The sequence below is a fragment of the Rhineura floridana genome, chromosome 11 (genome assembly GCF_030035675.1).
Source record: "Rhineura floridana isolate rRhiFlo1 chromosome 11, rRhiFlo1.hap2, whole genome shotgun sequence".
Classification (NCBI taxonomy): domain Eukaryota; kingdom Metazoa; phylum Chordata; class Lepidosauria; order Squamata; family Rhineuridae; genus Rhineura; species Rhineura floridana.
This window is the reverse complement of record NC_084490.1, coordinates 27,316,976-27,334,492: the sequence shown is the minus strand read 5'-3', so window position 1 is coordinate 27,334,492 and position 17,517 is coordinate 27,316,976. Positions and strand designations below refer to the sequence as shown.

Here is a 17,517-nt window from a genome sequence, read left to right as displayed (position 1 = left end):
AGCAGTCAAAATTTAACTATGCATGGGAGCAGTTTGAGCAATCGGATTTTTTGTGCATGATGTAAATTTATCTTCAGGGAATTTGTAATTCAGTATAGTCACTGGTAGTACCCCAGCTTTGTTGCCTAAGATTCTTTTGACTAGGCATTGGTGGGCAAGTGAGAGACCCTAGAAACTGTAGGAGCTACCTGACATTCCTGGAGTAGACAAGAAAGCCTGATAAAGCAGGGAGATTTCCTTACACATACCAATACAGAACTGAATTTTATTGGAAGAAAGGAGGTGAAAGGAAAGATCTAATCAAAAGACAGGAAAATTTGGACATGTAGAGGAATTTTTAAAAAGAAAGCAATAAAAAAGGAGTTGAGCTTCTTTTTCTTTGCTTTTTACTGTTTAGCTTTTTCTAACAGGATTTGTGTGTTACAGGGCCTTTCAGAGCCCAGATTGTCTGTTGCCTTATTTTGGAAGGTATTTGTGGTCATTGTCCTCTGAATATATGCCACAGAATAGATAATAAATATATATCATCTATTCTTTTGTGAGGTTTAAAGTTCACCATTTTATTTTTGCAGTTTTTCACTTTTCTCTGGATTCTGCTGGATTCTGTTCTTTGGATTCTGAATTCATCTCTCAGTTTTCCCTTGAGCTCACAGACCCCTGTTCCTTTGCATTCTTGCTTGAATAGGTAACTATAATATTTTTTCACTTTTCTTAATATGTAAGATAAATTGCTAAATACAGTAGCTATGACATAGCAAAGCTTTTAACTAGTTTGGACTAGTGGACTTTGTAGGGGGCAATTCAAAGTAGAGTTAATTAATTTTATTATTAATATTGCATACCATAATTTTTAATTATTAAGTAGTTAAGTGCAAAAGTTAAGTCACACATTAATATTGTTGCACACCACCCCAGTCTCTGAGCAGTGAGAGATCTCCAGGGGTCCGTGCACTTACCCAAGGTTTGATTTCATTGGAAAGGTCAGCAGAGTCTGTGGTGTCTTTATGAAATATGGTTTATTTATTTACACACATTCCAACCTGAGCTTAAGATGGAGGGCTTCAAATCATCAGCAGTCCAAAAGATCTTTCTTTTCCAGCAGACTTACAGGAGGCATCCTAAAGCCATGCTGCCAAGAGCCAGCTTCTCTGTATGTCTCCAGTTCCCGGCCTTTTCTTCAAACTCAACTAAAAATACAAGCCTCTCTTAGACCTGTTCCCCCTCTCATTTCAATATCAATAGGATCTCCCTGGCCAATATTATTGGCACTTTGATAGAGTGCCCATTAGCCCACCCATCCACTCTATTAGACTAACAAAGGAGACTCATCTGACCAACAGAGCAGGCCTCTCAGCTGCACAGCCCACCTCCAGGTGCAGGGTTCCAAATAAGAGGCTGAAAGGGGACTCTTAGAAATCATGCATCTCAACCCCAAACCCATAACAATGTTCATATTCAATTTTGTTAATTTTGTAATCATTATTGCATCTACTGTTCCTTATACCTCTCCCTTCCCAAAGATTCATTTATGTATAATGTGGTGTTGATTGAATTCTCTTTGATAATATTATGCTTACATCTTTCATGAATTAAAATGCACAGACTTGTCTCCTGATTATGTATTTGTGTATTTAAAACAAATCTTCCCAAATGGATTTTAGCCTCTCGAGGCCTTTTTAGTTACCATCTTCTTGCCACAACTTAAGGGCCTCAGTTTCACACCTACGCTACAAGACAGTTTCAACTCAGAGTCTGCTCAAGCTGATCTCCTCACATCCCCTCCCCTTGCATGCTGTTCTACCCATCAAGTGTCACGGGAAAAACATTCATGAAGAGAGAGGAAGGGAAGCAAACAGGAGCAGTTTGCCCAGTATGCAAGAGCCAGAGCAATAGCCTCCTGGCAGTTGAGTTGCTTACTGTAAGAAGGGAAGGCACAGACACACTGGTGGAGCTACCACCTTGCCCCTCCTCCTCTCCCTCCTGATAATCATCAGCAATTCTGCTGCTAATGGCAAGCTGCTGCTGGAGGCAAGATTCATACCAGGCACCTGCTTTTGTTCAAGATTCCTTTCTAGTCCTTCTGTGTATTTAACAGATGATGTGAAAAGGAAATTTGTTTCAGCTGCTCTCCCCCCTCCTTCTTTGATACTCACAACAATGGATCTAAAGGAGTATTGATATTAAGCAGTTGCAATTGGAATATATATTGGTGTGCGCACACACACACACATGCACACACATTGCTCTTAATTATATATACTTGTGTTATTTCATTTTTTCCCCCATATTAATTTTTCCCTGTTGTTCAGCTCTGGCTTCAGTACAATAATGTAGCACTTAGGGGAAAAGATGCAACCCAGCAAGCCAGCACCAGAGGACAAAATGGAAAAGATCTCAACGGCTACCATGTATTTTCCTTTGGTGCTCAGGTATGTTGGAACAAAGGATACCCAAACACTGCAAAACATCAACATGCTGAAAGTGATGAATTTGGCTTCATTGAAACTATCAGGTAACTTCCTGGCTAGGAAAGCCACAATGAAGCTGACAATGGCCAGGAAGCCCATATAGCCCAAGACACAGTAAAACATGATAGCTGAACCTTCATTACATTCCAGTATGATTTCCCCATTCACTGAATGCATGTCCATATCTGGGAATGGAGGGAAAGTACTCAACCAAAGAGTACAAATGCCAGCTTGAATAAGAGAGCAGGAAAGAACAATAGAATTTGCCAGTCCTTTTCCAACCCATTTCCTCATGCTGGATCCTGGTTTGGTAGCCATGAATGCCAGAACCACAGTGATAGTCTTTGCCAGCACTGAGGAAAGGGCCACAGAGAAGATGATGCCAAAAGCTGTTTGTCGAAGAAGGCAGATCACCTTTCCAGGCTGTCCAATGAAGAGGAACGAGCAGAGGAAGCAAAGGAGGAGGGAGATGAGGAGGATGTAGGTGAGGGTCTGGTTGTTGGCTTTCACAATGGGAGTCTCGTTGTGCTTCACAAAAATTCCAAGTATTAACATTGTTATGAAAGAGAATGAAATAGTCAAGATAGCTAAGATGATGCCTAAATCTGATTCATAAGAGAGAAAGGTGAGAACCTTTGCAATGCATTGAGTTTGGTCCTCATTTGGGTATTGGTCTTGTGGACATTTGGCACAGGCATCCATATCTGAAAAAAAATTAATAGATGTTCAAATATTTCTATAAGCTGGCCAATGTCAATTATAAGAGACAGATATAGTTATCATTCTTTCACATTTGAAATGTTATTTTAATTTGAGGAACACTTATGGTCTCAAGGAAAGTACATGGGAATCCTGCCAGAGTTACAGAGATCTCAGACATGTTTATTCTTCTGTGGTAGACTACTTGGAATCCCTATTTAACTCAATGGGAAGCACAGGCAAATATCTTAATCTGGATCCCAACCCAATGGAATTTTATTCAAGCCATATTATCTTTTTTAATTACAGTGAGCCCTTGGAGTTTTGCCTCCAAAGATAGAGGTCTCAGGACCTCCATTGTAGAATGATCATAGCATCACATAAAAGAGGTGCCTCTATTATATACCAGAGAACCAGTGTGGCACAGTGGTTAGAGTGTTGGACTACAACCTGGGAGACCAGGATTCGAATCCCCACACAGCCATGAAGCTCACTGGGTAACCTTGGGCCAGTCACTGCCTCTTAGCCTCAGAGGAAGGCAATGGTAAACCACCTCTGAATATCGCTAACCATTAAAACCCTATTCATGGGGTTGCCATAAGTTGGAATCTTATAGTAGGAATTTTCCTACTATATACCAGTGAGTACTGTCCTATAAAAAGCCCTGGTACTGTGAAACTAGCCATTTGTGAAGAAACTTGAATGCTACTGGGAACTGACAAAGTACATACCCATATGATCTACCTCATATTCTCCCTTAGCATCCTGATCTCTGGGAACTGTAGTTGTAAAGGAATAGTTTCTGGGGTTGGAAGACAACGGTCGCTCAGGAACAAAGCAGATTTCCTATCTCACCTGTTGAGCCATATACTAGTGATATGAAATGAGATATAAAGTTTGGGAACTATAGTATGTAGTGTTAATTTGGCACAGCAAAAAATGAGTTAATCTGATCCACATAGAAGCAGAAAAACAAAAATTTCTAAAGTGCTGTGAAGGCTAGATGTTCAGTTGCTGTTTGATACTAAATGCTAGTGTGCTTTTCTCATGTAACTGGACACCATCCAAGGAGATAGTGCTAGGAACATGAAGGAACACTCAAGGTTAGGAAATGCAGAGACAATGAAGCTCACTGAAAGTGTTAACAAGAAATAAGGGAGGGGCTATGTGTGAGGAGGATTTGGAGCCATGTATCAGTGTATCTGTGTAGCTATGCCTTCAGACTAGTATTCTGGTGTTAGCCGAATGCTTCGTCTCTCTTTTGCAAAAGATATTTGATAATCAATAAAGGTGTTGTTTTATATCCTGGTTTCCCACCTAGTGATTAATTGGAGCTTCCCCCAGATGAAAAGAGCCTTTTTGGTGTAACAATTCTGGCGAGCCAGCCAGGAGATTTGGTTAACCTGCTGACCTTCCAGGTCACCCTTGGCGGGCCAAGGGGAGCTCCAGGTTGTTTGAACCTGCCTTGGGGCCAAGAAAAGGCGGAGAGTGGAAGTCACAGCAGTTTAAACCGGAGCTCTAAATAGTGAAACCAGAGAAGCCAACACCTTAGGGAGTAACGGGAAGCTGTTGATGACTGTGTGGGCTTGTGAGAGTCAGAGGCCTACTGAAAAGCCCGATGAAGTTTTGTTTGTGGAATCGGGAGTAGGGGTGACTTCATGAGGGGGACTTGTGAGATGAGGGCCTACTGAAAAGCCCCAGGGAACTGACCTATAGCAGGCAGTTGAAAAACCTATTAAGATGGGAGCAGGGGAAAACATTGCAGAACCCGTTAGCATGTTTTTTGAGAAATTTTAAAGATTTTAAAAATGCATATGGTGTAGGTATTATGACTAAATGGGGTTTGGTTAAATTTTGTAATAATGAATGGCCTGAGGGGTGGTTGAGCGCAAGATGTGGATGGAATGGAGTCAGTTGTCAGGCTCCTATGTGTGTAGTTTGTAGCATTTTCCTGGGAGATACAAGTGATATTAGGAATGATCTTGTTTAAATAGAAGTGTATGAACTGAGTACTCACATGTGAATTGGTTATATGTGTGAAGGTTTGAAGGCTTCTGTGAGTGTCTGTGTGAAGGTTTTCTGTGGGAATGTTATAAAGGAACTTTCCTCCCTTTATTGTCACTTCATAAAACATGTTGTTGTTGTTTTTCCTTGCTGTGTGGATCGGCTGTCCATGCTACTATTTCTGTTTGATGCCTTTGTTTGGCACAGGATTCAAAGAACTTAATTTGTTCCTTAAGTAGCGTTTAGCAATCTTTTAAGTGAGAGTGCTTAAGAGATTTGCTCTGTTTAAGCAAGGGATTGAGAGAGATAGAGAGGAAAAGGAACGGGAGAGTTTTGCCAGAGAGAAAAGTCTTTTAAAAACCGAGGCTTGAAGAGAGATAGAGGAAGGGGGGCTGAGAAACATCAGAGCTCCCACACATGTGTACTACGCTCTCAAGGAATGCATCAAGGACTGCAGAGACAGAGCCGGGGAGACTCTGGGTCTCGGTGCAAAACCTTGAGACCAAGAGATTCCTTCCTGGTTTTGGATCAGAGCTCTTCCACATAGCTTCGGCTGTATTCAACTGCCCATTCCGGGCATAGGATAGGTAATCTTTCGTACCTTTCACCTCTTATGGTAATAGGGTCCTTTGATTTCTTTAGTTTAAAGTTATGAACGAGTTAGGATGTTAATGATAGATGCTGCCACGCACCCAAGTAATTCTGTAATGCTTTCTTGCTCTTTCTTTCAATAAAATCAGGCTTTGCTTTGTTTTGGTTTGGACCTGCATTTCTTGGGTTGAATATATGCACCAGTTGAGCACATTTCAGGGCAAAGCGTTTGTTTTGTCTCTAGCAGGGGATCCCCTCCTCTCAAGGAGGTGTGCTTCATGGGACATGAGCGTGGTAAATTCACACACTCAGGTTCCCAAGAGCACATGTCGTAACAAACTGGTGGAGAATCAAGCAGCAGCAAGGGTTGCAGGAACAAAGTAACATGTGAACAGTTCTGCAATCCAGGGAAACAGGTAGCCAAGTTCTGAATGTAATTGGAATGAGTGTGATTTCCTTTTGTTTCTTACTATGTTTTGGTGTCTCTTGTTTTAAAGTGAGTGGGGAAATGTCCTTTAAATGCTGTGGTAAATCCAGAGATTAAGGTATAGAAATTCCCTGGCATAATAATTGTGTCTGTCCCCCTGTCTCCCTCCCCTTTCAAAAAGTCCTGGGGAACGAAGCCTTGTAAGTATTTTGAGCCGGTGGGGCTAGGTACTTGGAAAAGGTGGAAACAGGATTTGCACTGGGAATGTTCAGTGCTCTGGCTGGCAGAGACTTCTAACAGGTTCCTAACCCTTGAGATACCCCCCCTCTGTTTTTTTCCTTTTGAGAGAAAAAGCTGGTGACAACAGCTTTACTCATAAGTGACTTGATTTAGGAATGTGGCATTTGAAGGTGGCTCATCCCTGAATTTATTTTGAAATTAGGTTTGGTTGTTTTGTGTGTGCACTGCTTCATTCTTTGCATTTGGCTTTTGGTGTTGGAGATTTCTAAGCTATGGCAAAAGTGCTGCAGCCGCTTGGGGACTTTATAATGCATGTCAAGATTTGTCAGATTTGTTAGAGGAAGAATGCAAGAAAAGTCAGGAGTCAAAGGAGTAAGTTGGCTCAGGCAGAGGAAGCCTTTGAAATAGAGCACCTCCATTTGATTGAGGCTGAGGAAAAGGGAGTACAGAGGTGGTTCTGGAAGTTTTGAGCTTCCCTACAGCAGGCAAAAGCATAGTGACATCACCTTTAATGAAGGGTGATACGTGGAAGGAACCCCAGTTTCCATGGAGGAACAAGGGTAGTTGTAAGATTGAGGCATACAGGATGTAGATAGAAGGTTTTGAGATACATAGAAAAACAGTGAACAGGTTCAAGAGTCAGTGACTATTTGTGATGGGTAAGAAATGTCTTGAGTAAATTAGTGGGTTGTTTTTAGTTAAAAGAAAAAGAGAATAATGTTAGAGTCTTTTTTTCCTTTGATCCAGTATGGGGTTCAGTTCTCACTGCAGCTCGTTCTCTGGGTATGTGTGTGTCTACAACCCCTCCTTCCTTCCCCCACTTGGTGGGCAAACAGCCAAGAGAGCAAAGCAGCTCCTTGCAGCCCGATATAATTCTGTTATATCTTTCAGTTCGTTGTGTAATTGTGGTTGTTTCCCTGCATATAAATCATGATTTAATTATAGGAATTAGTTCTTGACTGACCCGAGGTTTTCTGCTGATAACTGCACGGACAGAGGGTTTTCTTTATGCATTTGTACATGATTAAGAATTCTAATCTTTTTATCTCATTTGTCTTTTTTTTATTACAGGATGGAGCGGAAGCATGTGTTACAATGTTTGTTTTGATTTTATATAGGTATAGAGGAGAATCGCCTGGATCTCTCTTTTGTCACTCTGGTATAGTGTTAAGAAATTTTTTATTGTCTGATTTAAAGTATAAGTATATTTTGGTAATTTAAGAATGCAGCTACAAATTGTTTTTCTTTCTCTCTCCTTGTATTCCTCTGTATATGACTACAGAGGCTAGAGAAACTTGAAGGCCTTTAGAATGTGTAGTCCTGTTGTGTGTTTGTCTGTCTGTTGCAACACAATATTTTGGTTTTTGTCCACTTTTGAGCAGAAGTCTCATCTGTGGCCATGGATGTGTTTTATTTTTATATTTTCTTTCCTGTGCTGAAGCATTTTCTCCCAAAGGAATGTTTTCTTTTTGTGTGAGTCACAGGAGATTTATTGCAGGCATTTTTGACTGGAGCTTCATAGCAATTGGCGTGCCATTCTCCAGCATGTGCTAGCAAGCATAGGGGCCTGCTTCATTTTTCCCCAACTATAGAAACTGGCAAGTCTACTTTGGCTATTAACCTGAAATGGACACCACTATTTCTTTTGGCAAGATGTCCCACGTTGTGCAAGCTATTACGGTCACTTGGGGGGAGGGGAATGACTATTCTTCATGATTCCAGTCTTTTTGCCTCGGATTGGCAAATCATATACAGTTCAGTTGCAGTTTATATTGAACATGACCAGCTGGTTTCCAGAGGATGAACTTTGTGCAAGCCATCCCATAGCATGTTTCAACATCATGACTTTTGTTTTATTTACATTGTAATATTTTAACATAACATTTTATGTTATGGCTGTTTTGTTCCTAGGATGTTTTAGCTTTTCAAATCCCTCTGAGTGATTTTGTAACAAGGGATTTACAGAATATGGCTATTTCAGATGTGGGGTTCATCAGTGTAGAGTTTTGGGCCCATTTGTTTACTCTCCCATTCTGTCATAACAATGGTTAGGAATAGTGCAATGTTCAGGAGTGCAAGATACACGTCAGATAATACATGATCATCATGCAGTCACTCAGATTATAGATAAGCTCTTTCCCTGTTTGGCTGGGGTGAGGACGCCAAAGGAGGTTTAACCTTATAATGCACCCCATTGTGGTGGTTTTGGTTTTCCAGAAAATTCTGATTTTTGTTTAATTGGCCCTTGAATGTGTTTCCATCTCATATGGCACAGTTACACAGACTGGAAGTCAGCATTGGAGCCTGGGGGCAGAACTGTGAAAGGACGTATACGTCTACATTTCAAAGAGGGGGGAGTGATATGGCTTGGCTAACCCCATGTTAGTTCAAGTGGACTCTAGGAGGTGCAAGGCCAAGAGCTATAACTCCCACCCCATCTCTCACACACCCCCACCTGATGGTATGGCTGGTGATGCATTCCAGAGGTTTTGTGCAAAGGAAAACAAGGGCAAAGTTAAATGCTGTTGCATAAATGTTATCTTATTCCTTGGCGTATACACCCCCACCCACAGTGAATCCCATTGTTCGTTAGAAAGAGTCTTAGTTTTCTTAGTGTCAATTAGAAGCACACATGCAGATATATAAACACGTGTATCATAAGCTTGTGGATTGGGGATGTACAATCCCAAAGATATTGGACTGCCCAGATCCTTTTTGGTATGATGTAACTCAAATACCAGAAGGACTGGTAAAGGTAAAAATCGCAGGCCGTCTATGTCAAAAAGCAGCAGTGGTGATGCAACATAAGCCTGCCTCAGTCTTGGAATGGGAAGCAGAGGCAGAAGGCATCCCAGAAATAGTATGGGTATGCCAGAATAATCCAGCCAGGGCTTTAGAAGCAGAACCTGTGAAAGTCACCTTAAAACCTGGAGCAAACCCCAACCAGTAAAACAATACCCCCTCAGGTGCGAGGTTCGAGAAGGTCTCCAACCCCTTATCCAACAGTTCCTGAAGGATGGATGATATTCTGGTCTGTGGAAAAAAGGCAAAAGGGCCTTGAGCCTTGAAAGAAGGGAAGCAATATATGGTATGCCAAGCCCCAGAACTCCAGAAGAACTGAGAGCTTTTTGGGACTAGTGGGGTTTTGCGGGCAATGGATCCCTGAGTTTGGAGTAAAAGCGGCTGTTTTGTATGAGTCCCTGACAAAGGAGGGGCTAAAAGGATGGAAAATGGACTAAGTTAATGGAAAAAGCATTTAGGGAGTTGAAACAAGCCCTAAGCAATCAAGTTCCAACCCCTAAAATGCTTTTGAGGGGGGATTGATATGAAATGAGATATATAGTTTGGGAACTATAATATGTAGTGTTAATTTGGCACAGCAGAAAATGAGTTAATCTGATCCACATAGAAGCAGAAAAACAAAAATTTCTAAAGTGCTGTGAAGGCTAGATGCTCAGTTGCTGTTTGATACTAAATGCTAGTGTGCTTTTCTCATGTAACTGGACACCATCCGAGGAGATAGTGCTAGGAACATGAAGGAACGCTCAAGGTTAGGAAATGCAGAGACAATGAAGCTCACTGAAAGTGTTAACAAGAAATAAGGGAGGGGCTATGTGTGAGGAGGATTTGGAGCCATATATCAGTGTATCTGTGTAGCTATGCCTTCAGACTAGTATTCTGGCATTAGCCAAATGCTTCGTCTCTCTTTTGCAAAAGATATGATAATCAATAAAGGTGTTGTTTTATATCCTGGTTTCCCACTTGGTGATTAATTGGAGCTTCCCCCAGATGAAAAGAGCCTTTTTGGTGTAACACTAGTCTGGCCTGAATTTTAATAGAGATTACAAATTGTAATCATCTAATTTAGTAGAAAAGGTTTCTTGTTGATATTACCTTATATAAATTGAGAGTCAGAAATACTCACTGATGTACTGCAAATCATCCAGAAAGCTACTCACAGATCACAATCAATGGAATAAACTGTTAGTGACAGCTTTAAATTTTGAACACCAGCCTTATTGTTGCTATGTCTGAATTGAAGCTCCTTTCCACAACTTGATCTTCCCTTCCCAGCTCAGAGTCAGGACATACCCAGAGTTATGAATCTTATTGACAATGCAGGGGGGAAACCAACAAAAGTCATGTTTTTGTTTTAAGTATTTTACTATTTTTACTCCTAAAAGTGGCTGCTGTAGCCTGATGTACATTTGCCCAGGTTTCACTGGTGCACCTGCTGTGTCTGTTCCTAAAGAACGTAGTTCTGGCCATGGTAAGACAAGCCTTGGTTAAATCAAGATGGAGTTACATTGAAGGCCTCAAAGTAGGGTTGCCAGGTTCTTGGCCTGAGACTGATCCTGTATCTTTAGGAGAAGAGAAAGTCAGCCAAGTGCAGGTGTTCTTGCAACCCTGTAATGAGAAAAACCCAAAGGTGGAATTCTCCTTTCCCCCTGCCCAACTTTTAAAGATACAGAAGACCTCTTGGTTGCCAGGCCCAGCCTCCAAGAGGTCTTCTGTATCTTTAAAAGTTGTGGAGGGGGGAGGGAGAATTCCACCTTGTGGTTTTTCCCATTAGAGAGTTGCAAGAACACCTGCACTTGGCTGACTTTCTCTTCTCCTAAAGATACAGGATCAGTCTCAGGCCATGGACCTGGCAACCCTAACTCAAAGTGCTTGTTAAATTATTTTATGTTTGCTCTCTCAGCTCCCTCAGGAGGAAGGGTCAGATATAAATTAAATTAATAACAGCAGCAGCAACAGCTACCTTTGAAGAATGTTTATATTAAGCTCTTTCAAAATTCAGCAGTTTGCACTTTAACCAGAGGAAATTATTGGGAGCATGTGCCTTTCTTGCTGAAACTGTTTCATTCTAATCTAAATCCATTTCCAAACTCAAATTAACTTTCTGGGTGAAATGGGACAGATTAGCTAAGGGATCACCTTTTCTCATATGAATTTATTTTAATGCAGCCACTTATGCAAATAAATGTAATATATACGCTAGGTTGAAAAAAACAATTGATATCACAGTAATGTTGTGTGTACCCCAATCTCCGAGTGGTGATAGACTGGTGATTCCATCAGTTACCCAGAGTTCAGTTTCCTTGGAATGAAGATCACTGGATACTGTTGTGTCTATGATATATGGTTTTATTTACACATATATACAGCCTGAACAGAAGATGGAGGGGCTTACAGTATTAACACTCCAAGAGATCCTGCTTCCCCATTAGGTTTCTAGGGTGGTCTTGGCTTTGGTTTCAGCATAGAGCACAAATCCAGCTCCAGACAAGGCTAGACATAGGCTAGCCCCTCATCTCTAGGATGATGTGGGCTCTAGCCAGGTGAACAAGAGAAGGCCTACCCTCTCCATCTGGAAGTATCACCAGCTAGTTGTTTCTATGACAACACATCTATACATGATCAACTCTTTAGACATGCAAATAGATGCCTAATAAACTTGCCCAGAACCATTCACTTAGCAAAGAGACAAGTCTGACAATTTCATCAGTTTCTCCTGCTACAGATTCCACCCTTATAGATACAAATTCACAGGCTTGTAGGAGACCCAAATACAGAATCCAAACCAACCCCCAATCTTAAAACAGTACATTATGTCTCCTACCTTTCTCCTTAGAGATCATCCCTTCTGGACATGGAATACAATCATAGCAGCAAAATTTCTCTCCCTCCTTCTTTTTCCTGCTGTAGCCAGGTTGGCAGTTGTCGTTGCACACAGAAATGGGCAACACCTGTACAGAATAATATAACAGTAATTGGCAATATAAGATTCACACTCTTCAGTTGTTCACTTCCATGTGATCAGAATCATGTTTTGAAGGTGACAGTGAGGATGAATCCCTTAGCCCAACTTTCTCTGACACTATCTTATATTGATACCCTCAATTTCCCCACATTTCAGGGCTGAAGGTGTTCTCTAATGAATATCTACTTGTGTCTGTCTGTTCCATGGATGTTTGAGAACCCTAAATTTCTGCTGCGGGCACTGAACCCCTCAAACATGGAGGGTGGTGTGGATGGAGAAATTACGGTGAACAGGCTTATTTGTCCAGTCCCCATCACAGAATTTTAAGCATGTTTGGCTGTTATCGACCAGTGGAATGTTGTCATTGACCAGTGGAATTCAAGAGGCCAGCTGGTTTCAAATGGGAGGTGAACTGAATTTGAATCCGAACCTGAGGGACTCTTCATAGCTTGCCTTGAATATCAGGAGGGAGTGGACTGATTCAGCTCACATTTAAAGACAAATCTACCCAATTCTCGCTATGCAAAACAATATGTGAACTGAAACACAAATGTTCTTCAAAAGTCACCTTTCTCCCACTTTTGTGATTAAGTTCTCCAACCAAATAATATGTATGAAAGTGCATATACTAGGAAAAATCTGCATAATTTTTATTAGTGATTATGCATCACTAATATGCACTAAACTTGTAGTAGTAGTAGTAATCTTTAATGTTTCTAGCCGTTGGCCATTACATATTGAATTTAAAAAACACAATAAAACATTTCAGTAAAACACATTTTTATCATCATAGCTTGGCTATAAAAGTTGGGAAATTTGAACTATTAACTTTGACAAGTTGGGCTCTAATATGCTTCGCTGCCAAGGCGAAGTTAGCCATCGCCAAGGCAACCTCTTTATAATTATCTGCCAGTAGGTCTATAATTATGGTTTCTGGGCCGAGGCCCAACCTGGGCTTGATAAAAGGGTCTAGAAATTTCTTTCGAGGGCCATTATAGAGGGGGCAGTAGAGTGTATAGTGGGCAAGGTCCTCAATCGCCTTGTTCCCACAGATACAAAAACATTTGTTTTTTGGGAGGTCCTTGTATCTGCCCTCAAGAAAAGCAGTGGGCATTGACTGAAACCTTAAATTGTGAAGGCTCTGTGTTTTTGGGGGCAACGAAAGGTAATTAAGTAAGAGGCGACAGAGTGGTTTATTTTGAAACCGGGGAACCAAGTCGAGAATGGAGTTCTCATTATCGTGGATCTGTCTTGGACCTCGTCAAAATTAAAGACCCAGTTACGAAGTTCCCTTGGCGAGAATAATTTGAGGTCTTGGGTTGACAGGTTGTAGTAGTCAATTAACAGTTTCGTAGCTTGAGCCCAACCCCCTTTAAGTGATTGTTCATGCCAGCAGCATTTGACTAAGGAGGAATCCTCCATCAGGAGTATTTTTCTCCCAAATCTTAAGACTGCCAGGTCAGTTTTTGCGGTTAATGAATGTATACCCAGCTCGGCTCTGATGTGTGCCGAGGGGGTGCCTCGTGGAAGGCCCAAAATCTGTTTTAAAAAGGAATTTTGGAGTGGCTCTACCATGCGTTTAAGGGCGTGTAGAGAATTTTAGAGATTGCTACGGCTCTATAGATTTTTAACATAGGGGGGATTAGTTGGCCACCTCTGGTATAATAGAACTTTTTTATTTGACCTAGGGATCTGGCGGAATCTAGTTTAATGGCTTCCGCCTGTGTTTTCCAGGAAAGTGTGTTGGTAAAGGAAATTCCAAGGTACTTAAAGGACTGGACTTGTTCCACTCTGGCCCCACTCAGTGTCCAATTATTTTTGGCCTTCCTGTACCTGCCACAGACCATGATTTTTGATTTTGCCTGGTTAATCTGTAAATGTTGTACTTTACAATATTCCTCTAAGTGGGTCAACAATCTTTTAAAGCCAATTTTGGTCAGGGAAAATAAAACCAGATCATCAGCATATAATAATATAGAATTTTTTTTGTGCCTACTGCGGGGGGGAAAAACTTAGGTGCAGATAATAAGGGAATTATATCGTTTATAAAAAAATTAAAAAGAAAGGGAGCAAGTATGCACCCTTGTTTCACACCTTTCGAGGTTGGAATGTTACAGGATAGAGCCCCATTTCTTCCTAGCCGGACTCTAGAGACGTTGGATTGATGGAGGGTTTTAATAAGCCACACCAGTCTCTTATCGGCATTTGACTGGTCCAGCTTGTGCCAGAGAATTTCCCTGTCGACTGAGTCAAATGCTGCCGCGAAATCTATAAAGGCTATGTAGAGAGATGTACCCGACCCTTTCGCAACTTTATTTATTAAATGATGTAAAATAAAGGCTGGTGGACTTGCCTTTTCTAAATCCAGCTTGTTCTTGGTGGATGATCGAGTATTTCGCATCCCATTCCACTAATTTGTTAAGCAGGAAGTGCCCGTAGAGCTTAGCCGAAATGTCAAGTAGGCTAATAGGCCTGTAATTACGGGGGTCTGCTGGGTCCCCTTTCTTAAAAATGGGAACAATTATGCTAGTACGCCATCCTTGTGGAAAATCTCCCGTGGTGTTAATATGGGAGAAAAGGGCTGCTAGAACAGGACCCCACCATGCTATATCCATCAAAAAGATATCCGGTGGCATCAAGTCTTCCCCTGGTGCTTTATTTTTGCGAAGGGTCAAAATTAAATCGCCGATCTCTGCACTTGTAACAGGAGGCCATTTAGGAAGATCTGGTGGGCTTGGAGTAGATAGTGAGAGGGTTAACGAGGAGGCTCCAAATATGGAACTAAAATGAGATACCCATGACTCTTGTAAAATTGGAGGGATTGGGACATTTTCCCAGCGAGAATTTCCCCCCTGGACAAGTTTCCAAAAAAGTGTGTCGTTACCTTTGCTGTGGGCTAGTTCCAATTCCCTCCAATTGTTTACGTAAAATTGGTGTTTCTTGTCCTTTATAAGCTTCTTATAGGACCTCTTTATTTGGAGTAAACGTTGGATTGCCTCATTTGACTGATTTCGTCTTATTACTTTGATTTGGGTGGACAACTCTCTCTTCATTGATTTACACTTGCAATCAAACCACTCATTGGTAAATCCCCTCGGGGTTTTAAGACGAGTGGTGGATATCTGAGGTTTTAAGAGTAAAATCGCTTTTTCATATAGTCCTACAATGTCCCTGGTCGCTAAAATGGCCCGGTTGCGTAGGTCAAGGGCTGCAGCTGATTCTAAGGTTTGCTTGACTGCCTTTTCAATGTCCGCAGACCATTTGATACGTCTTGAGCCAGAGATACTATCAAGGAATGGTTTAAAAACGCGTGGACGTGTGTATAGCCTGGGGTCACGTAACATTAAGCATAAGGGTAGATGATCACTGTCCGCTTTGCTTATTATCGAAAGATCTTTAACTATGGGCATTAGAAGAGGGGAACCTAGGAAATAATCTACCACGCTGACGCCTCTGCTTGAAATAAAGGTGTAGAGGCCATTAGACGAATCTAGATATGTTCCATTTATGCAGATCAGCTGAAAGCTAATCAGAAAGCGGAACAGAGATTTTCCGTTTTGATTTATGGTTATGTCCCTTGATTCTCTAGGGAGAATAGGGTATTCGTCAAGAGTTACTCCTACTAGTTCATCTATGGATGGGTAGTGTTGTCCCAGTCTAGCGTTTCAGTCGCCGCAGATTACTAACAAGTGTGACGGGTAAGCGCATGTGAGTTTTTCTAGATAGTTCCCTAAGAGCGTCCAACTCTGGGCACAATTCTGAGCATGGGACGGAGGAAAATAAACATTCAAACATAATATGGAATGGCTATCGGTAAACGAAATTATTAATGGCAAACAGAAATCTGGGGGATGTTCAGTCGGGACAGTTACCAGGACGTTCAGTGATGTAGCTATTAGAGTTGCAATGCCCCCACAAGCTCTACCTCTCGCTGCGGTCTTGATAGCCAGGTTCATCCAGGATTTATAACTTTGTAATGAAAGTAATTCCTGGTCAGTGATCCAGGTCTCCTGTAAACAGAGGATGTCAAATGCTTGTAAAAAGTTTATAAAATCTCTGTCTCTAGCCTTGTTGTTCCAACCTGCAATGTTCCAGGAAAGGTAAGTTAGGTCCGGATGAGGAGGGCCAATCTGCTTGATTGTCGAAGAGGGGCTACCCTCATGGATTTGGGTGTCAGTGGGCTTTCGTAACTGTGGTAAATAACTCTGTCAGTTCATCGAGTCAGATAGAGGTAAACTTACGAGGTCATCTGGTATGATTGTGCAGACGTTTGAGAAAAAGGGGCCTGAACCAACTTTCGTTAGTTCCGATGGGAGCGATGGTTTCACTGGGGAACCTAGTTCGTCAGGGGCCAAGTAACGCATTTGTAACTACGAGGGACCTGCTTGGTTCGAACTCTCGTGGGCCCACCAGTTAGTTTCAGCCCGGGTCTTATTTTCTCTTGCGATTGGCTTAGAATTATGCATTGGCATGTCAATTTCAACCAGATGGCTGGGCTTGGGCGGATATCGGGAAGTTGCCCAAGGTGGTGAAGAACATGTGTTTTGGGACACTGATGTCAATATTGGGACATTTTGTGAAGAGTGGCCAACTGGCTCTTGCTAGAGTACATCCTTCTTCTGCCAATTGGTTACTTTATCCACTTGGAGTTTTTCTAGAAGAGCTGTCAGATTGGTCATTCTTGCTATTATTTGTCTCCTCTCAGGCATTGGTAGCTCTTCAAAGGTCTTAATTAGTTGCAATTCTTCCGGTGAAAGGTCTTTTCCCGAGAGCGAGTCTGGAGAGAGCGGCCCGAAGGGCTCGTGCTGCAACTGGTTCATTAGACCGATTGAGTGTACCTCATTTTGGTTATTAATATTGCAGGGCTTTGCTGATGACAAGCATTTTCTTGCTAGCCCTATAGGAGATGGAATCAAGGGTTGTGGTATGGCTACGTTACTAAAATGTCTTGCTACCAAAATTCCCCTCTCTTCAAAGGCGGATCGATTTGCCAAGATAGCCCGAACCGTAATAGAGTTTTCAAAGGAAACTATGGTCCTAGAAGGGCCATAGAGTGAAGGGAGAGTTTCAACACTTTTTATGGATTCACCCTGAACTCGGCATGGTGGACAATTATCCAGCAGTTTCTTTATCTGACTTTTCCTCCCCTGGGGATTTTGTGGGGCCTTGCTCCCCGGAAGGTTAATTAGAACCACCTTTTCTGGGTTCAAAATCAGGTTCCAGTTGGGTCTTGGGGGCCGGCTGGCCGACAGGGTATTCAACATATAGGATGAACCCTGGCCCCTGGTAGGTAAAGAAGAATTTTGTGCGATCGGTGGGCATTG

The 17,517-nt window shown here is 41.8% G+C and overlaps 1 protein-coding gene across 1 annotated transcript; it reads right to left on the bottom strand.

The window, feature by feature from the left end:
• Positions 1 to 1,745: 1,745 nt before the first annotated feature.
• Positions 1,746 to 14,323, bottom strand: LOC133367646 (vomeronasal type-2 receptor 26-like). The gene is made up of 4 exons (XM_061591743.1): positions 14,288 to 14,323; positions 12,053 to 12,179; positions 2,296 to 3,172; positions 1,746 to 1,812 (listed from the first exon to the last, which is right to left on the bottom strand). The coding sequence occupies exons 1-4, from the start codon at positions 14,321 to 14,323 to the stop codon at positions 1,746 to 1,748; spliced, it is 1,107 nt and encodes a 368-aa protein (XP_061447727.1).
• Between the last annotated feature and the right edge of the window lie 3,194 nt (positions 14,324 to 17,517).